This window comes from Rhea pennata, chromosome 14 (assembly GCF_028389875.1).
Source record: "Rhea pennata isolate bPtePen1 chromosome 14, bPtePen1.pri, whole genome shotgun sequence".
Taxonomy (NCBI): Eukaryota; Metazoa; Chordata; class Aves; order Rheiformes; family Rheidae; genus Rhea; species Rhea pennata.
The window spans coordinates 2895846-2917122 of record NC_084676.1 but is presented as its reverse complement, the minus strand read 5'-3'; the positions used below and the strand labels follow the sequence as shown (position 1 = coordinate 2917122).

Below are 21277 nucleotides of genomic sequence, written 5' to 3'. Positions count from 1 at the left end.
ATCAGAGGACAGGTTTCCCTTTCTGAAACGGTCATTTTTAGTTGATCTTAAATTTTTGAACTTTATTTTCTTGCGCATTGCAAGGCTTTGTTCAGAGCCTTCAGGATCTGAGAACCGTGGTTGTAACGCGTGGCAGTTCCTGGCAGAACGCACCATAGCTGGGAGCAATTATCTGCCTCCGAGGAGGTGCCGATTACTGCAGCTACTCTACCCAGAAAGGGTAAATTTAGCGTGTACTTTGAGGAAGGGGAAGCAGAAGTGAACCTGCGCGTTATTCTTGAAAGACTTGGACAGCACCGATTATTGCCGCGTTTCAAAGGTACGTTTCGTGCCTGCGGCTCCGCTGAACAGATTGCCAGTCGTGCCAAATTGTTCTTCACATTTGTCTCTGTTATAAAATCCATCAAGCTCATTCTGATTTGTGACTAAAAATTTCAGCCTCCATCTCTAGAGGCAGGCCAGTAGCACACAGACATGCTAGACTTCTACCCCAATATAACTTTTCTGTAGATATTTCTCAGTCGCTGCTAATTTCTGACATCCCTTGGGGGAATCAGCCTACTTCTCCCATCTGATTCATTCAGTGCCGTCATGGTATGTTTGACATCACCATCATTTCCATGTTTAGTGAGTTACAAATTTTTTTTAAATGGATTGTGACATTTTTAAATGAATCAGGTGGGAAAAGTAGATTTTTTTAAAACCAGGAACATCTGCCGCCTTACAAGCTTTTGTTCGGCAACTTTGTGAAATTAATACAGTCCTAAGTAGAGAGGAGAAATTATACTTTGAACTTGCGAGTTAATTAGCTCTGCTCTCAGGTGCTTGAAAACAAGACAAGGATTGTCATCTTTGTCCTGATTGTAGCTGGTTTTTGGTGCCTGGCATGCTTCCAGGTCATTTTGCTAGGGCATAGCTGAGCAAGAGCTAGAGCTGGCGCTGAAATAAGAGATTTTGTAATTGCTTTCTTCCTACACTCAATGAGACTTTCTTTAGTCTTTGCCCAATTAGTTGGCATGGCATAAACTCTGTTACGCTGCAGTATTCCTAATATTTCTTCTGCTTACAAAAACAAAGTAGGGTGTGAAGCCGACTGCAATCTAGCAGAGGGTTTGAAGGCAGCTGGAGGGGAGAGTGGTCATGAGCAGCATCAAATAAGGAGCACTGAGTACCCTTTCTTTTCCCTGTTTCCTGGCTAATCCAGGTCTTCCACAGCTACAGTTTGTAAAAATTTTAGGTTATTATGAAAATTACTGACTAGATACAAAGTAAATTTTAAGGAAAAGAAAATAAATGCAAAGTTGCCTATGTCATTTCTCCTTCAAACTGTAGAAATTTAATCCATTTTTGACCTTCTTTTTCAGGTTCTGGCAAGTAGCTTAGGAAATGCAGCCTCCAGTGTACTAGGTGACATCCTGCCTAAAATATTTAGCACAAGCTGCTCTCAGAAAGCTGCACCTTTTGCATATGAGCTGTTAAAAAAAGGTGAAGCTAGCTTGTGTGAATACTTGCAGGGTGTTCTTGCCATCTAATAACTAGTCATAATAAATGTGGAAGCAGGCATGAGCTGTATGTGAGAGTAAGAGAATAAACACGCTTGCGTTTAAACATCAAATTCCCTCAAAGTTATTAAAGCAGCTTTGTTTGCTGTCAGGTTCATTGGATAAACATATGGAAAAATAATTGTTTAGTTTAAGATATGTTTTAAAAGTAAGGAGGTGTTTTGCAGGTTATTAATGCCGCACTGGCTCTGGCTGCTAAACCACAAAGCAAACTAGCCCAAGAAAACATGGATCTCTTCAAAGAGCAGTGGGAAAAGCAAGTCCGGGTGCTGACGGATGCCGTGGATGACATTACTTCCATTGATGACTTCTTGGCTGTATCAGGTAATAAGGGGTTTGGTCCACAAAATAATAGTGTTTATAACTGAGCTTATTCCCAGAAATGTATAGTTTCAACAATGTTCTGGAGTCTTGTGTGTCCTTTGGAAAGGATGGCGTTGGTACGCTTCACCTGGCAAGCGTGATCTTCTGCAGAGCATGGTATAAAAATAGAGCAGGAGTTGCTGGCACAAGGAGAAAAGGTATTTTTACACTGTGAAAACAGTAATAGTTTAGTGCAATGAGGACTGTGGAAACCTGTCATTACACTTATGGAATGTGCATGTATAAATGTGTATATATATATATATATATTTACATGTCAGTAGACAGAGTGGTTTAAACATAGTCAAAGACACTTTATGTCTCTGTATTTTGAACTGCTATCTGAACTATAGATGAACTGCTGTTTAGCTATTGTGGACTAACCTCACTAGTAATATTGAGGGAACTAGCAAAAAGATGATCTACTCATTTCACTTCAGACTCTCCTTATATAAAATATAAGTTCATATGGGTTTATTAAAATAAAGCTGTTCATATAGAAAATGTTTGAATATTTTTAATCAAGTCCATTTTAACAAAGTTTTAAAAGTTGTAAAAGGGAACAGAGAATTATCATAATAGATTTGTAATATCACTTGGCAGAGTGCTTGCCAAGATGATCTGTTCTGTCAGAATCACTGTTAAAGACCTGCTAGTAGTTGCTGTGACCTAGAAATGAGAGGGGATTTTTATTCTCACCTCTGCTAATTCTGCTAGTGTGTAGTTAGAGGACAAAAATGATATAATCACTTGAATTCTGTCTGCATTAGTTTTCACAAATTACCTCTACAAACTGAGGGTCTAATTTTCTTAGAACAGACAGACTTGAGCATCTGAAGTAATCTGAAAGCTCCAGTAGTAAAAAGATATTTCACAGGAAGATGTGTGGGCTCAAGCAGGAATAACCGGCCTGGAAAATGTAAAAAGTAAAAATCAGGTCCTGAATTGAAAGGCTATCTTCTCTTAATTAAAAAAAGAAAAAAAAAAGGAAAAGATAAAATATGTTTCTGCTAGGAGTCAACTGTATAACCATGATAACCATGCATGTTGTGTTGTGGTTCCCTGGATTCTTAATAAAAATTTCATTGAAAAGCATAAGCTTATTGGGTAATTGAATGTCCTAGTTCTTTCTGCCTGCTCTTTGTTGTATCAGCAGTTGAAACTGCAGAGCCGCGAGGAGCCTATTTTGGGGAAGTATTTTTAGAGAGACTTGCGTGTGGAAGTTCGTGGCTCCATCTGGAGTTTGCCCACAAGCGTGCAGAACTTATTTTAAAGAGAAAAAGGTGTTACTCTGTTTGTGAAAAAGCATTCTGCATAAAACTGTTCTACTGTATTTCGGTTGCAGATACGGCTCAAACTGTGTCGAGCCACAGGAGCCGGCAGATCTCCTTCCTCCTATGGCCCGTTCAGAGAGATGGGCGCTCTGCTTTTGAGGAAGCAGGTTATAGTGGTGGCCCACTGTTGAATTGCTGTGAAAAGCTCCCAGGGCTTGGCAATAAACAGGGAACGCTTCTTCTCTGAGGCAGTGACAGGCTGACTTGGGAGAGACAGTTTCCCTCAAGTGTGTACTTGCCACCCAAAACGATGCCGTGGAAGCGCTGTAGTCTGAGTGTACCACACGTGCTCGAGTGCATTCAGCAAATGGGCTCTGTGTTTGCCGAGCTACCAGAGAGATGGTTGAAAAATATTAAAGCAATAAAGATTTGTTGATTCGTTTGAACTTTGATAAGTGTTTTCCATATAAATGTCACACCTCTAATTCTCTGCTAAAATTCTAAACTTCTTTTTGGATCAAACAGTGACGGGTATGCTTCATACCCAAGTACTGCTTAGGGTTATTAAGATGGTTCATGCATAGCAGGGTTTGTACCAGCTCCCAAGTGTGATGTAAGCACAAATAAAAGGGTTCTTGTATGTATATGCGGCATTCCTACAGCATGCTGCACTGTCCAGCAAAAAAGTGCTTGCTGCTTTGATCAATTTAAGAGTAAAGATATTTAAATCCTAAGGATTGAGTACCGCAGAGAAGCTTACAGGCTACAACATTTTATTAAGAGCATAACACAAGAAAGACCCTGCTGAGGACAACAGTTTGGCAGTAGCTAATCGTAAGTGCATGTGGAATTAATAACAGCGGAGACCTGCAGACCACTGCAGATCCTTCCTATATGCTACCAACCGTGAGCAATGTGCAGCTTGGGGAGTTTCAGCGTCAGAGATGGTATCTTTACTGAATAGTCCTTGACAGACTTTTCTCACTTAAGCCTGTCTAGTTGCTCTTTCAGTCATTATAAATGTCTGATATTTGCAGCACCCTGTGCAAAATCCACCACTTAACTGTGCTCTGGATGAGGAACCTTGTTTTTGAAACGTTACTCGTTTGCTTCGTTTGATGGCCCTAGTTGTATTAAGAGGTAGTGAATGTTTTTTTTAACCTGTTCACGTTCTTTGTGCTGTTTGTGGATGTACAAGCTTCATTTGTGTAATCATTCCTGATTTGAGAACTCCAGTACTTTCTGTAATTCTTACCACTCTCGGCAGTCCCTTCCTTAATACTCTGCATTTGTTTGTGCTTAACTCCGTTCTTCAGGGCAGTGGCTGCTAGCACCATGTAAATGTCAAATTTAATGTTCTCAAACTCTCTGTATATCTTTTCAGACTCTTTAAAAATGACTTTATTTGCTGCCTTCTCTTTCCCTGGCACTGAAAGAGGTTTAAGTTAGAGGTTACCTATCACAGCTGAGCTATTTCCTCTGTAAGAGCGTCTGAGTGAATACTGCTTGGTCCCAATGATCGTCCTTGTTCATTACCAAATGAATAATGTGTTTATAAGTGCATATAAGCCCACAAGTATTTGTTCTCTACCCACATCTATAACAATTCAGTTTGACCCAGTTCATTTGCTCTTCAATTTATTTTTTTTTTAAAGATATTTTCCTTTCCTCTTATCCTCTCTTACTTTGTTGTTACTTCACTATACTTATTCTGGTAGACTCTGAACAACCAGTATACCATCTCCAATAGCCTCCAAACTGTCTTCAAACATGTGGTCCTGCTGGCTACCCTTGTTGGTCTTTAACAAGCTGCTTCCATTTTTTTTTGCACCCTTGGCTAAAGATACCTTAGCAAGTGAGCGTATGTGCGTCAGCCCCACCAAATGGTGATGGCCCTGACTGCAAGATCACTTTCCCATTGACTGGCTTGTATTCTGTTGCTGTGGGATGTTTCTCTTTCTCAGCAGCCTGAGGGCTGTGAGCTTTGATGACGGACGGCTCTGATGTCCCTGAAGGTATCAGCACTGAACCTCTGTGTCAGCTCTTCTCCGGCTTTGCCACCCTGGCCTCAACAGATGGCACTTTGGGCCGGGCACTTATGGCCCATATGCCTGTGGGACGGGTAGTAGTGTGGGTGTATGTAAGCACTCAGAACAGTGTCAGATCTTATTTGTTATCATCCAACTGGAGGATATAAACAGAGTAGATCTACCTGACAGTCCCACGCTTCCCTGGGGCACCTTGCAGGCTTCCCGTGGAGGGTAAGCCTTCCACAGAGGTGTCTTTCTGGCCACATGGTGTCTGTAAAAGGTGCTAAATGATCAGCACGCGTTGAAATATTCATCCTCATTTTGTCCGTGCCTCTTATTAAAGTTCAAATAATCCAAAGAGGTTTTTAAATGGCCTGTGACTTAATTTATTCAGTAAGGAGTTCAAGCAATAAACAGGCTGTGTTTTGGCCTGACAGTGATGTTTTTCTTTTTACTGTTCTAATTTACAGGGATGTCTGTCTCTTACTTGAAATACTGAAACTGCAAGTGCTCTTCGCTGAGGCTCCTGTACCTTGGCTGCCTGCTCACTGAATTGTCAAATTACTAATGAACCTGCACTTTTCTCTCTTAGGGCCACATTCTGCCCTCAGCTGAACTTGCTTAGTCTGAATTGTTTCAGAGGTATTTCACCAGTGGAATTTTTGTCCAGGTTGCCTACAGAGGTCTTGCAATATTGCATCTGGATCTGTTAATTGTATGTAATTGGAGCATAACTCTTCCACCAATAATCCTTTCAACCAGTTTATAAAAATCCTCTATCAATCAACTCTTATGTGCTACTCACCTCTACAGAACTTGTGCAAAATGGCTGTTTTATTACTTGTTTAGGGAATAAAAAACATTTTGGTAGCACGGGTTGACAGTGTAGCATGATAAAGTCAGTGGTAAGTAACGCTGGAAACTATATTAAGTGGCAGAGCAGAAATGTTTCCAATCGTTTTCTCACATAGCAGCGCAAATGTTGGTGTTGGATGGCAGTATCATATCACTGGTACTGACATACAAAAGAGGTATGTGGCGGCCTTTGGAAGACCTTATGTGCAAGTTTTCCCAGATGAGCATGGAAACCTATCTGGGCAGCTTCAGAAACCTCCAAAGGGGTTTTTACTTATTTGGAGCCTCCTGGACTTGATCGGTTAGAGAAAGTGTCTCTGTATAAAAAGAAAATGTATATCCTAAAAGTAAATTACAAACATGTTTTGGCTTCGTTTTCTTTAGCGATACTGAGTACTCTCTTTGCTGGATCTCCTTCTGCATAGATCACTGCATGTATTGTGTGCCTTAAACTTTCAGGGACGATTAACAGCTTAATGTTTTCTGATAGCAGGTGTATAGTTGCACAAAGCGCTATGCAGGAAGCTAGAAAGGTGCTAGAAGTGCCCTACTCTGTTGTTTAGTGGGTTAGGTGTGTCGCTGAGGCTGGTGGCTCATTGCCCCGCACGTGTATAATGACAGAGGAAATGGCTTGCAAGTATTTGGAACAAGGGCTTTGGGAGTCCAGGGGAGGAATATGGAAAGGAACAAGTTTGGAGAGAATTCAGCTGGACTCGATTTTTCTGATGGTAAAATCAAGTACAAAAAGGGGCAAGAAGTTTGGATGCCACAAGGTGCATGGACTGGCAGGTTTGTTGACATCCAGTCTGGACAGGCAGCTGTTCCCTGGTTATAATGAGCTGTCTTAAAAATTAATGCTTGCCAATGTGTTGCTGGAGGTTTTTTAGAGCAGATCACAGACTGAAAAATTGCCATGCTGATGTACGCAGTAGAAAAGAAGATATTGCTGTCTAAATCCTCCTTCTTCTACCACCAGAGAACCATATTTTAGAAGATGTAAACAAATGTGTCATCGCTCTCCAAGAAAAAGATGTTGATGGTTTAGACCGCACAGCTGGTGCAATTCGAGGACGTGCAGCCAGAGTCATTCATGTTGTCACTTCTGAAATGGATAACTATGAACCCGGAGTCTACACAGAAAAGGTGCTGGAAGCAACCAAGTTACTGTCCAATACAGGTAAGAGCTGTTAACACTCATATGGGGAAGGAATGATTCGGCTTGCCTCAAAGAGGGCTGGTCCAAAGATAGTAGTTTTGGTTTGTGTTTTAACTACAACTTTGAAGAATCAAGGGTGACACTGAAGAAATTAACAGCTGTAAATGGTTTTGTGATGCTCCTGAGTCACTGAAATGCGAAAGTACAAACTGTTCTATTCACTGACTTTTTAAATCCGAGTTTACTGGTGATAATGCTGGGTTTGAGGGGGTTTTCAAGTGATACACATCTTCAGGGAATATGATATAAATGCTTCATATTTTATTCCATGGAGTCTGCTTCCCCAGTGTTTTCTCCTTGCCCACTAGATGAGTAAGATAAAGTTAACTTTTTACTGTGGAAAGGGAGCAAAAAATAAAAATAGCGTAGCAGCAGAAATCGAAATGGAGGTATGGAAGTAAGACTTGAGCTGCAATATTGGTGTCTTTTATAACAAGTGTTTCAAATTTACATGAATCTTGCATAATTTCCAGTAATAGTTAATAATGAGGAATACGTATATCTTTTATGGCAGTACGGAGCAAAAAATGTTACTAGAGTGGAGACTGACTATTATTTTGCATTCTTAATTCAGTTATGCCACGTTTTACTGAGCAAGTAGAAGCTGCTGTGGAAGCACTAAGTTCAGACCCTGCTCAGCCAATGGATGAAAATGAATTTATTGATGCTTCACGACTGGTATATGATGGAATTCGAGATATCAGGAAAGCTGTATTGATGATCCGAGTGAGTTTCACTTAAACCTCTCTCTGTTTTTCCCCTCACTTTACCTCGCCTTTATTGAACTAAAGTGCATCAGTTCTACTCGGAGCAGACAGTATAAGAATTTCAGTTAGCTCTTATTAACGTTTTGAATCTTAAAAACTGCTAATCACTCAGTGGAGTACTTCAGAAGTATGTCTTGACTCAGCTTAATTTAATAAATCTGAGCATAGATGATAGCCAGAAATGTGATGCTCAATACCCTTAATGCATTTTTTATAATACCATGTTAATGCCTTGCTTATTAACATGCTAAAATTAGTGACCCTTGATTTAACAACAGTAAATGGGTTCTTACTGTAGATGCTTTTCAATGGTTTGAGAGCTTAGAAATAAAAATTGTTTTTTTTTTCATAAGTAAACTTGAAAAATTAATAGTTGGTGACAAACAGGTTTGGAGGAGTCAGCCTGTAGGCTCCTGAACAAGGAGTTCTCTCCTTGTTGCTAGAGCATGGGATGAGTTGGGTAATCTGGCAAAATAGGGCCTAAATCACAGAAATTGTGTGTCTTCCAAGCTTGCGCCTCTCAGGTGCAGTTGATGTAACTTGGAAGTCCGACCTCCTAGCAGGCTGGGTGGCAGTAACCAGGTAGCAAGTATTAAGTGAAGATGCAGAAGGGCTCCTGCAATTATTTGAGGGGACACAGAAAAGGAAGTTCTGGTTGAGGCTGACCTATGGGCATACTTCATGGATCTTTAGCACGATAAAAATGGTGAGGAGCCAGGCAGAGCAAAACCAGTGCAGGTGGTTTATTCTCCCCAGCCCCGTACATCTCTGACTCAACCATAGATGCTTTTCAAATAAACAATCTTTCAGTATATTAACCTTTGCACATGCATTTTGGTGATAAGTAAACTGACAATGTATAACCACAGGATGTATGCGATTATAGTAACCACTGCAATGTTATCTTCCACATTTGCTGCTTAAAGCAATGAATCAGATAAAGAAAAGTGGAAAAACACATATATGCTCCCCGGAGAATTTGATACTTACACTCAAGGTTGACAGATAACCAATGTTAGATAAAGATATTAGTAGTCTCCTGCTAGGCGGATAACCTAATTTTATTTACCCCCTGCTAAAATTCTTGTTATGCAGAACTTGGAAGTCTGTCTGCCTGTTCCACGTTGTCAGTAATCAGCAGCGCTGGCAATGCCAGGAAGACTGACGTTCCCCCCCCCCCCCCCGTGCCATGTGCGTGGTGTCAGGATGCCCTGGCTTTACTGCAGCTGCCAAGAGCTAACGGAGTTTGGGGGGGTGGGGTTAGTATTTGTTGTCCATTGTCCAAAGGGTTTTAAATGGAACCTATTTTTGAATAAAACTGAGATGTCAGACCATCATTTCTACATGGCACCGTCTCTGACGGGAACGTAGTAGGAACCGCGCTCTCCGAGGAACGCTGCTAAGCACCGCTGCTGGAAAGCAGCTATTGCAGTTGAAACTCTGTGTGATGGCACTTGCTCTTTGCAGAGGTTAGAAGGAAAAGTCACTCAAACGCTTAATTTTTGTGTTTACCTAGTATATTTTCAAAACTAAAAGCTTAATATAGCTGCAAATTATTGAAATAAAGCTGTTTTCTCCCTCATCCCCAGGCAATCTCTCATCAAACCCCACTGGAGCTTTTGCTCTTGATTACAGGCTGAAAGGCAAAATTACATTTTGCATACCTCAGGCTGTTTGTGAGTTGGGGTGGGTGGGAAGAGAAGGAGGATTGAATATCATGAACAGGTCCTAAAAGTGCAGCAGAACTGATTTTTTTAAAACATCCCAGTATTTCTGTGTGGAAGAGCAGTTGGTAGTGGTTAACAGCATTTTGCGGTGGTTATCAAATGATGCCAGAGAAACGATGACAAATTGTGAAATAAGATTTGAAGGAAAAAAAATCCTTCACTTTATTGCTTCAGAGGCTCCTCAAGAGTGTCAAACTTTGTGTATTACTTGCGTACTACTTACCTGTGTCAGGTATGTAGGTATCTGAGTACTTTTTTTTCATAATATGGATCTATTTTACAAGTGAGCCTGCTCTGGGTGCCACAGTGTGCTCATATCGTGCTGTTACCGGAGCACGAGAGCGGGTGTCCTTGCGCTGATTTTGTGGACAGGCTACTCCTCGCAGAGGCACGGGGAGGAGGCCGTCACTGAGATACCCCAGGCTCAACTGCTAGCATCCTTAGCCATCTTTGGTTTTTGGCAACTATTTTGTGTAACCATCTTTAATGTCATTTGTGTTGCAAGACATCTATATTGCAGAACACATTTGTAAAATTTAAGTTGTAGGGAAGAAATCTAGAACAGGGAGTTTACTTGTATCTTATCTATTAATCACAATTTACTGCATTTATCAGTCAAGTTCTTTGCTGATCCAGCTCTGCAAAGTTGTCATGAAGTGCCACTCCAGGCAAGGATGTAGTATTTTAACAAACAGATGTTGTTTAAACCTGATAAGCGTTACAAAAATTTTGTCAGCTACAGACCGGCAGTAGCAAAAATAAAATCTAGGCAAGCAGGAACTAGGTCAGATGTGTTCAGCCTACAGCATAAAGCTGGCTCTTCATAGCTAAAATTTTAAGCTTTTCCTGGGGGAGAAGAATAAATTTTGATACATTGTATCTGTTGTTAATTCAGTGGATGCTTTGATTATAATTGTCCTAAAGAGTACATCTGTGGTTGTGAACCAGACCTAAAGTTGCATATAATTTTAACTTCAAGGTGTCAAATGAAGCTATTACATTTAACCAATTTGCCAAAGAAGCATTTTTTTTTTGTATTAAAAAGGAAACTTTTTTCCTGCCTTTCAAATCCTGAGTACATTGGTGTACTCTGACAAATCTCAAATGTTCAGTTAGTGGTGTGTAATTTTGGGGGATCTCTATCATGTTTTATGTGAGAAGTCAGGCCTGCATAATGTAATGTTTTTATGAGCTGAATAGAGTGCTGATTTACCTTTCTGTTGGAAGCATTGAATAATCTTTTCATTCACTTATTTTCGCTCTCTCTACTCACAAACCATCAGTCTTGTTGATTCCTAGAGCCATGAAATCCATTCTTGGACTCTTACGGAATTACTCTTATACCTAGACTCCCGAGGAGCTGGATGATTCTGACTTTGAGACCGAGGATTTTGATGTCCGAAGCAGAACCAGTATTCAGACTGAAGATGATCAGCTCATTGCTGGACAAAGTGCAAGGGTAAGGAAAAAAATTATGTATTATAAAACTGAGCCTCCCCTTCCCACCAAGGAACAATTCAATTTGCTTTGAAAATCCAATTTAAGTTTTACTTCTTTTTTTGGTGCAAATGTTAGGTCAGAAAACTGATACTCTGTGTTTCTTGTTTCCTTCCGAGAAGGAAGTTCAGTGAAATGTAGCATCTGCTGGTCGTCAGCAACGTACGTGTTTTGGACGTGCTGAAAGATCGAAAACCTGTTAATACTGATGAACTGCTTCATGCTTCCCTATCGCGCATGCTGTAGACTCTGGCATTTGTTAGGCAGATAGGTTTCTGCAGGGTGATACGGGGAAAATAACTCCACTCTGCTAACAGTATTTTCAACAGGCAAAGAGTGAATTTGTGGGTAAGAAATAGATGCTGCTACAGTTCAGGCATTTTTTGACAAAATGTCTTTTCATGCGCATGTTTGTGCCTTTTAGGTCACTGAACATTTAATCAAGAGAATGTTGAAACTAGCTTCAAAATAAAATAATTTAAACTAACTGCATTTTCTATGACTGTTAAAGATGAAAGCATTGATATGCAATGTTTAATCATTAATAGGTGAAAACTTACAACAGGTAAAGCCTGTTTTTACTCTAATGTACCAGTTTTATTTATCTGACATGTTCCATTCGAGATCAATAGCAATTTATACTCTTGGAAGAATGCCCTGAAAGATTTTTTTGTGAAAGCTCTTCTAACTTGAAAGCAGGCAAGAAGTAGTTAGTCCTTATTTATCAAACTTCTGGCATATTGGCTTTGGAATTAAGACTAGCTGAGAGTATTTTTTATGCTCTCCTTTCTCGGGCAAGCGAGCTCTATTCCTGTATTCCCTCCCCCACCCCTTTTATTTAAATGCAGACGTTTCTAATTCACCCCTTAGCAGGGCTGCTACCAGATGCTTTTGCTTACTGAAATCTCCTTTCCACCTGCTCCTGGAGGCTTGAATGCTCCTTGTATTGGTGAAAGGAAGGGCCCTGAGTCTCCCATATAGGTTGTAAAGCTAGTCTAATAGATTTTATTCAGGTGTAAGAGCACACATTCTTTCTTCTTATTGCCTTACTCTTTCTTTCCTCAGTGGCATGTTTCAAAATAGTGCATTTAGCTTTTTGCATGCAAGACTCTGCGAATATTTGTTCTGTTAGTTGGAACAGTGAGAGATACCCACATGGAGTTTCCTTTTAGAAATCTCAAATTTTGCAGAAACGGCAAGTCACTCTTCTTCATGCAGTCTTTGCTTGAGGGAGGCTCAATGTGGCAAACTTGTTTGGAGGCTTAACAGTTTTAATATGCAACTACATATGTTTCAGGTATCAACCTGTCTTTCTGGGCGCTCTTTATCTTCTAATGTTAATAGATAATTCAGACAGTATAAGCTTTGGATTGAGAGGGAAGAAAATGGTTCTGTAAAGCCTCTAGATATAAAGATTGCTATTAAAGTTTTATCACCATCTACATGACTTAAATTGGTTATTAGTGAAAATGATCCAAAAAGCCATATACAGGTGACTGAATGTGAGAAAACGGTGTCTTTCAGGCTATCATGGCTCAGCTCCCTCAAGAGCAAAAAGCTAAGATTGCTGAGCAAGTAGCAAGCTTCCAGGAAGAAAAGAGTAAATTGGATGCTGAAGTGTCAAAATGGGACGACAGTGGTAACGATATAATCGTTCTGGCAAAACAGATGTGTATGATTATGATGGAAATGACAGACTTCACCCGGTGAGTCTTTTTAATTTGCGCACACATTACCCCCTCTCAAAATTGGCCGAGATGGTGATCTTTCAATGGAATATGTTGCAAGTGCTCTTAAGAGTCTTATTTCTTCTAATTTCCGTTTAAATGTTACACTATTAAAGTCTGTGTGTTCGCTCAGAAGATGCTTTGCTATCTAGTGGCTGGGTGGTAATAACTGTTCAAATTGCTCTGCGGATATGCAGTGACTATCGCCTGTCTGTCTTTCTTTCCTAAGGGTGATTCTTGTCCTAAAGAGTATATAGTTTTGTTCAGTTCTTTATAGCATGAAATTCTGTGGGCTTCTCGGTGCTGCTATGCTATCAAAATAGTTCTTAGTACCATTACTTGCAAGAGGAGGAGAGGTTTGCTAATGCCTTCTGAAATTTGTTTACAAGTCTTTTATACAAGACTGGGTTTTGGGGGTTGTTTTGTTTTCTTTTTAAACTTGATGATATATTTCATGAAAATTACAGATCTGGCTTCTAAAACACTACCTTTTAAATTTATTAGATTGTTTGAAGCAGTAAATTTTAAGATGTTTTTATTTCTAAATTTAAGCTAAATGTGAGGAGGGAGCTAAAGGGGAATTGACTTTAAATGAAGACGCTGTAATGGTTATGCTCAAGAGTCCGCCTTACCCGCGCAGCTGGGGCGAGGACTCACTTGCAATACAGTATGAAATAGAAAAAGAAGAGAAATATATTGCTCACTCTTCTATTTGTTCAGTGCTAGAGGGTAGATTTTTGTTCTGTTTTGCAGAGGTAAAGGTCCACTAAAAAATACATCAGATGTGATTAGTGCAGCCAAGAAAATTGCAGAGGCCGGGTCAAGGATGGACAAGCTGGGGCGAACTATTGCTGACCATGTAAGTCACAGTTCATTTTTCTTAGGTCTCCAGTACGAATGAGCAGCAGGAGATCATTTAGTGCTGCAGACATGATGAATACAAGCATATTTCTTTAGTTTTTGAGGAGTGTGAGTGTGTGTGTGTGTGTGTGCGCGCTTTTCTTTTTTTTCAACCTGATTTTTCTGGAATTGTTTGCTCAAAACTGTAGCCTCTTCTTTCTAGCTGCTCTCCTGGCACCCTGAGCAATGTAAGCAGTTAAATATGTTCAGTAGTAAAACCAGCAGCTCCTTGGCTTGAATCGAGGACCTAGCATTTTATTGCAGCAATATGACAACACTGCTTCATGTCACATAGTATCTAGGCCAGTTTCTTTAACTGAACAGGACTGAAACTGAATTCATGTAGTTCCTGTCATGCTCACGACGTGCCCGAGCACTTTGCGAAGCAATGACAAGGCTCTGTAGGCAACCCAGCAATTACTGCGCGTGACCCATTGCACAACCTTTCCCATTGTTTTGGGGAGGAAACTTTTTAGTATTACTGATTTTTTTTTTAGTGCTTCCTAGACTGAACAGTGAGACTGTCAAAGTCTCCAGTATTTTGTTGTTGTCGTTGTCCAGTCCCAGTTGCCTCCGTTCCTGCCGATGTGGTGCTCCGGTGTTACCGCTGCAGAGGCGGCTGTGAACAAGGCCCCTAGTGACCCAAGTAATTTCTACATTGTCACAAGCTGTTGTGCTTGTTGTTATGCCAAATGTGCCAAGGTATTTGAAAGAAATTCTGTAGGACTAAATATGTATTGACAACTCGGATTTTCATGCCACGCATCTGCCTGTCCTGTGCCACTTCTGAAACCGGGTTGGGCCAAACAGAAGCGCCTCTGGTCTCGGTCCACACCCAAACTGCAGAGAAGCATCAGCATTAGTAATGGTGCGCTGTACTCGAGAGAGACCCTGAAGTGCGAGTGTGTCAAGTCTGAGGTACATAATTGCGTAAACTTTATTTTATAGAGCAGCAACTTGCTTTTCAGGCTATCTCTGAATGTAAATTCATAATACAAGTTTCAAATAAAACCTTTTCAGTGTGGAAGTAAATCTTTGTAATGCAGATCTCTCTTAAATGTTTCATCCAGAGGATGTTGCGTTCGCCTTAATTTATTAATGATACAGGGAGAAATCTTCTATGAGGAGATAAAGTTGAAAAGCATTTTTAAATGGATTTGCTTGCTATAGCATTATGAAAACCATATTTCTGGAAGAATCAAGTGCCACTGCTAGATTAGGTAAATCAAGCAAGGAATAGTTTTTATTGTAGATCTTAGGGTAAAAGTTTACAGTGCAATGTGGGGTGTTTCGGGTTTTTCTAATTCATGTGTTTTACGCAAACTCAGTGTAAAGACTTTTCGGCACAGAGTCATGCCAAAATACAGAAGAAAGCGCGACGCTTGCTTTTTGTAAAGGTCTTAAAGAATAAGCACAGGTTCGAAGATAGGTATGATCAGGGATGTAGAGGTAGTCATTTGGACAAGAGCATGGCTTTTTTTCTGCCCAGACTCCATACACTTCTATTGCTTTCAGCTTGCCTATTCCGTTAGATAAGCTTGCATGCTCTTCAGAAACTTGTAGTAATCTGTTAACGCAGAACTATCCGACAGGTAGCAGACGACTTGCAATGCAACCGTTTCGGGGCAGCACTAATGCTTTTCTGGGCCACCTGTGGGGCTTTGGCGCGTGTTTTCGTGTTCGTTAACCACGTGGCCGTAGGTGAATCGTGACCTCTCGCGTTAGCGTGGCAGGAAATCCCAACTCCTGCTGTTGGCCAGTTTTATAACGCGTTTCCTTTGAAACCGTAAAAGCTATTATCCAAGGTGTTTCAAGTCTATTGAAGTGTCTAGCCATCAGCCTTCAAATTCTCCCCAAGGTATCCCGTCTTCTGTTCAGAGAAGCGATCTGCTTATTTTGAAGGGGGACTATCGAGAAGTTGTCAGTGCCACAAAAATGAAAAGGAGGCCGATTCGCAATGTGTTTTTCTTCTCTGTTGAAATGCTTATGAAGCAAAAGAAATGCTTCTGGTGCTTTTAGCCCTCGGTAGGAGGTTACATTGGTGTCTGATCATAAAATGGAAATAAGCAGCATCTGCAGCAAGATTTCTAGGTACGGGCAGCTGATGCCTGTGACGGCAAGCGTGCCGGAGCAGACCTGCGACGGCTCCTCGCCGTTGGGGCCCGGCCAGCTCCTCGGGCACGGGAAACCGGGCAGCAGCCAATGTGGCACGTCCGAGGAAGGGCAAGAAGCGCCGCTGTGGAGCGGCGTAGCGCTCCTGCTCACAGACGCTTCTCATACTCCTTTGCTTTTAGAGGGATGTTGGGGTTTGTCCCCCGCTGCATGCTTACTTCCAACAGCTCCCTGCTGTTTCCCTGTTCTGGGAATTCTCCTAAGCTATCTCTTTAATATTAGATTTTGTGGCTATGACTCTCATAGCTTAATACAGTAACAGAATCTTTCTTTTTTAATCAGCGTTGAACTCATCATATTTTTTTCCCCTAAATGTTTCTCTATAGGAAATGACAGGGATTATGCAGGCGTACGCAGTGCCTTTTGTTGATGCTATTTTTTTATCTTGTGTTACATCTCTGCTCAACCTTCATCTCAACTGGAGTCTTAGAACTGAAATCCCTATTCTACTCATATAAACAGTACAGGATGTGGGGTTTTTAAGTCACAGCATTTATACATACAACGGAATAGTATTTCCTATTTAATTCCTTCCACCACTAGTGTTTCGTTGCCTTCTTCAGCCATGGGTAAAAACACAGCAGTCTCTTGCCTTGAAAATGTCTTTGCCTGAATGGTTGCAGAAACCTCGAGTTGTTTAGCATTCCTTCTGATGGGTGGTATTGTGCATTTGTCAACGTTCAATTCAATCTGCTGCCGTGCTGCTCGTTCACTTTGTTAGATGAGCTTTTGGGGAGATGGAAAGCATTTTCCAAAATGTTAATTTCTGCTTTTCATTAGCTCTTTGGACAGCGTTATTTGTGGACTTCCTCTAAAACATCTTGTGCCGCTGACTAATATTGATTAGCTTAAAAAATGAACCTGCAAACTTTGCTGCTTTGTTATGCACAGTTTTCACTTCACTGATGGAAACAACTTACCTATGTAAGAGTTGCAGACAGGTTAGGTTGTTTTTTTTGTTTTGGGGTTTGTTTTTTTTTTCCTCCATTAACCTTGGGGATAAGGAGGTGACTTCTGTTAGCTTCTGGACCAGGTCAGATGCCTGTAAAGCTACCTGAGTCTCTGCAGCCTGTTTTACACAGCCTGATGTTCTTTTGACAGTACGCCAAGAACTGTTGTAGTGCGTTGTGAGTGTCTCTGTACGCTGTTTTAAAAACCAGCTCAGCAGCCTGCACGCAGAAGCGTCTCTCGATGCAACACAGTGCAGCTGCTTTATCTTTGCTGGACTGCAATTCCATTTTGGCTTAAAAAAAAAAATCATGTTCTGGCCCTGGGAAAAAAAAAGAAAGAAAGAAAGAGGAGCATTTTGCTTAAGCTGGCCATGCCTTCAGAGCCCCTCTGCCGAGCCGAGGAAGAAACCGATGGCTGCTGCGGCAGAGGGGTTGGATGCTGGCGCGTGACACGAACGGTTCTTATTTGTGACGCCCTTTCCGGCACCCTGGAGGAGACCCCGGGCGGTGCGCCCTGCTCACGCTGGGCCCCAGCTGCGCGGGCGGGTGTGTGGCGGGCTGCAGGAGGGCCGGCGTTTACCTATCCAGGGGCCGCGTGCGAAGCGGGAGGGGAAACCGAAGCCCCCAAGTGCTGGAGCTCTTAAGAGTTCCTAGGTGAGGTGCAGTGATCTAGAAAGGGTGGTGACCGAGATCTGGCTTTAGCGCTCTATTTTTTTTTTTTTTTTTTTTGCAAAAAGTGAAGTAATATTTAATATCGTATTGCAAACCTCAGAGAAGAAAACTAATATGCACCATGAGGCCGATCTGTGCTTTGGCTAGACGCCACCGTGGTAGGGTAAGATGCGCTAAGCAGCCATTTCAGAGGGGGAAAGTAGCAGGTGAACGTGCAGGGCAGTTCGACAACTTGTCACACTTGCTGCAGGGTTTGGATTAGGCTTTAAGGAAGGGTTAGTTCGCCACACTGCAACGTTGGGCACCTTGACACTAGAGCTCGCCGCATCCTTGCTGTGCACGTAGTAACTGGCTCTAAACTTTGCGCTTTGGTCAGCAGGTGTGGATGCTATCAGTTGTGGTGTCCTGGACCCACAGGACAGCAGAACATCCAACGTGTCAGGGAGGCACCGGTGCCGCGCTGTACCTCCTGGCGCTGGGATTAGCCCCAGCCTGGTCTCGACCTCGGCACAGGCAGCAAGGTCTGCGGGCTGGGATGGGCTGCCGGGCGAGCGCTTCCCGCCACCCGGTTGCTTGGGGGCCCGAGCGCGGTTCGTGGCCGCAGAGCTGCCCCGCTAGCGCTTCTTGCGCGTGGGCGAAGGAGCTGCGCAGTTGGACACAGCAGCTGCTTCTCCTTTCGTCACTAGTCTCGGTGCGCTCAGAGCACGTGGGAGAGCCGCGATGGCCTTCTGCGCCCTGCAGACTTGTTGCTGGCTGCCATCTCACTGCTGATTTTGAAGAGCCTGAAGGACCAGCACGCGTAGCAGAAGCCTTCCCACAGCCGTGTCGTCTTACGTTTGCGGAGCCCCTTCCGGACTGTCGATGCCCCTCGCCTGGGCGGCTCTTGCTCTGATACGCAGAGCGAGACCGACCCGTTAACCGCGGTACGCCCTGGTCTGCAGGGCAAGCGATGTTCCTTCGTTTCTGCCTCTGCAAGACTTGAGAAAACAAACAGGTTTCTGAACTGGCATACGCATGCTGGTACCTGTGTAGTCTTTCGGTTGCAAAGCTAACAAAGTTACTTTTAGCTTATGGATAACTGCTTCAGCTTGAAAAATTTTATTTCATGCCTGGGGAGGGAGCTTGCTCCCACGCTGTTAAGAAATGTGATCAAAAGTCAGGAATATTTATTTTGCAAGTCTACTTTACAGGATATAATTCAGTAAGTAAGTACGTAAGTGTTGGGTTTATCATTTGCTAGTGTAAGATAATAGCCGTATTCAGTTATGATCGTGTAGTGCACAGTTGTCTTACAAAAAGCAAAACCTACTAGAAAGTGAAATGATCTTTGAGTGCATTCAGCATTATAAAACATCATAGTTGTTTGGTTTATCAGTAAATGGCTTCTGTTCCATAATTTTGAAGTAAAAATTCACTTGTGTATTTTCAGTGTCCGGACTCTGCGTGCAAACAGGATCTCCTAGCCTACCTGCAGCGCATCGCACTGTATTGCCATCAACTGAATATCTGCAGCAAGGTGAAGGCTGAAGTTCAGAACCTTGGAGGGGAGCTGGTTGTGTCTGGGGTACGTATGAGCTGCCATTTCAGATATTTTTGGTCATCCAAGGGGAATAATTATTCCACTCTAAGCTTTTGTGTTAACTATTGTAGAATATAGATAAGGTGGCTGTTGGCTTTCAGTCAAAGTTGTAATTCACGCAGACTTCATAGTCCTGCTGGCCCTGCACACATGGCCTCGTTGTTTTTTGGAGGAAACACTAACTTACTGCTTGAAAGGGCAGGGGAAAAAAATACATTTTTTTTCTTCTTCAAAGATACTTGTAGACAGGTTCACTTCACCTTTATGTAACCTACCATTTTCTTTCAAAGACAGTTTTTTTTCCCTTTTAATGAGGTTAAATCACTTTAATCAGCATGCCCAAACCCACTCCATGTTCCTGCACAGACTCTGAACATGTTGAGTATCTGGCCCTGTAGTTCTCCAGGGACGTTAATATTTCAAAATAGCTATGCCCTGAAGAATGCAGAGTTTTTTTTTAATGGCTGTGCTGTTTTGTGACAGCTGAAAGCTGCCGTAGGCCAGCCTACTTCCTTCCTTCAGCCATTACTTAGTAAGTAATTTTGTATCTTTACTGTCCTTCATGAAATGCTTCATGCTAAGAGGAATCTGTATGATGGATATTTTGCAGGCAGAGGGGGGAATGGAGCTCAGTTCTTGATTTCTTTTGACATATTCTTCTTTGCAGTAGATAGTTACGTTTGATCACTCGTGCTTTTCCCCTTCTGTGTGATGACTGAGGTAGGGAGTTTGGAAAAGGGACAAGAATTTTTGGTAGCCCAGTATTGCTATCTGAATCCTTAAAAGCAAATGGAAAATTTTACCACCTCCTGCCATTGAGTTGGCCTTCCTTTTTTTTTTTTAATGAACAATCCAGAATTTAGCATTGGCAGGAGCGCTTCCAAGGAGGAATAGCTGAGGGACGTCTGAAACAACTGGCTGCAGAAGCGGTGACAGTAACGTGCCGCGCTTGCCTGCGCTTAGCGCCTTCGCAGGGGAGCTGGGCTGCTCCGCTCCACCTCCTCCTGCTGCCTGTCCCACGTGCTCAGCTTTCCAGCGCCCAGGAGCGGCGCGGCACATAACAACACATGTTCCAGCGCATCTCCGTTGCCTGCCTGATGTCCTATTATCTGGAAGGCTGAAGGCATCATGCTGTCAAGGAAATAGATGTGTCATTATGCAGTAATACGTACTCTAGGGTTTTACTGCAGTTATTCAGTGTCTTCAGAATTTACATACCCTTCTGCCATAAATTAGTTATATGAACAGGCTAGTGTCTGTACTGTAATCTGCTCTTTTATCTGTCTGCTGTGAATCTGCCCACTGGGGGTAAATATTGCCAGTTGTAGTATTAAGCTTCTCTCAGATTGTCAGATGAAGATTATCAGATGAAGACCTCTGCTTATACAGGGACTTCATCTGTCTAAAAGTAGATTTCTCACGCTGCACTAAGTGTTAACGTCCTCTCCTGTGTGCAGCAAATATTTTGTCAAAACAGGGACTATAACCAAGGCAGTAAGAGCTTGCACCCTAGGTAATCTGACAACTCATTTAGAAATGCACTTTCTTGCTTTCATTGCTTTTAATATGATTCTTCCTGCTGTGAAGAACCATGGAAATAGTAAAATGCAGTGGAAGTGTTTTCCAGTGCGATGGCTGGCAAGGAAAGCAGATGAGCCTGGGTTGCAGGAGGGCACACTGCAGCTCACAAGGACCTTCCCTATCTGGCCGTTTTGGTACTCAAAACAGCTCGGAAAGGAAGGCACCGGTGTGGGAAGGAAAGCAACCAAAACTCCTGCTCAGCCTGCTCTGCTGCTAGAGAAGCAACCGCTTCGAGATTTTCCCCTAAACCTTCCTTAGATGTATGTGATACTGGAGTTTAAGTGTAGAGAGGCAGCTCAGTTCTCGTGTAAACCGAACACAGAGAAAGCGGAAATCCTACTCAAAATCATTTGGCACTTACTTACAAGCTGGAGGTCCCCAGAGGGGCCTGATCTTCTCTGTGGC

At 42.2% G+C, this 21277-nt stretch overlaps 1 protein-coding gene across 2 annotated transcripts in view; it reads left to right on the top strand.

Annotated features, from left to right (window-relative positions):
• The window catches only part of CTNNA1 (catenin alpha 1), a 115927-nt gene that overhangs the window by 91826 nt on the left and 2824 nt on the right, over positions 1-21277 (top strand). Inside the window, exons 11-17 of one of the 2 annotated variants that reach the window (XM_062587751.1) lie at positions 1730-1886; positions 7061-7261; positions 7875-8026; positions 11143-11253; positions 12816-12997; positions 13772-13877; positions 19142-19276. In XM_062587751.1, coding sequence (XP_062443735.1) covers positions 1730-1886; positions 7061-7261; positions 7875-8026; positions 11143-11253; positions 12816-12997; positions 13772-13877; positions 19142-19276 — 1044 coding nt within the window. Of the gene's footprint in view, positions 1-1729; positions 1887-7060; positions 7262-7874; positions 8027-11142; positions 11254-12815; positions 12998-13771; positions 13878-14479; positions 14905-19141; positions 19277-21277 lie in introns of those variants that run through there. The other variant, XM_062587753.1, reaches the window with a different exon arrangement.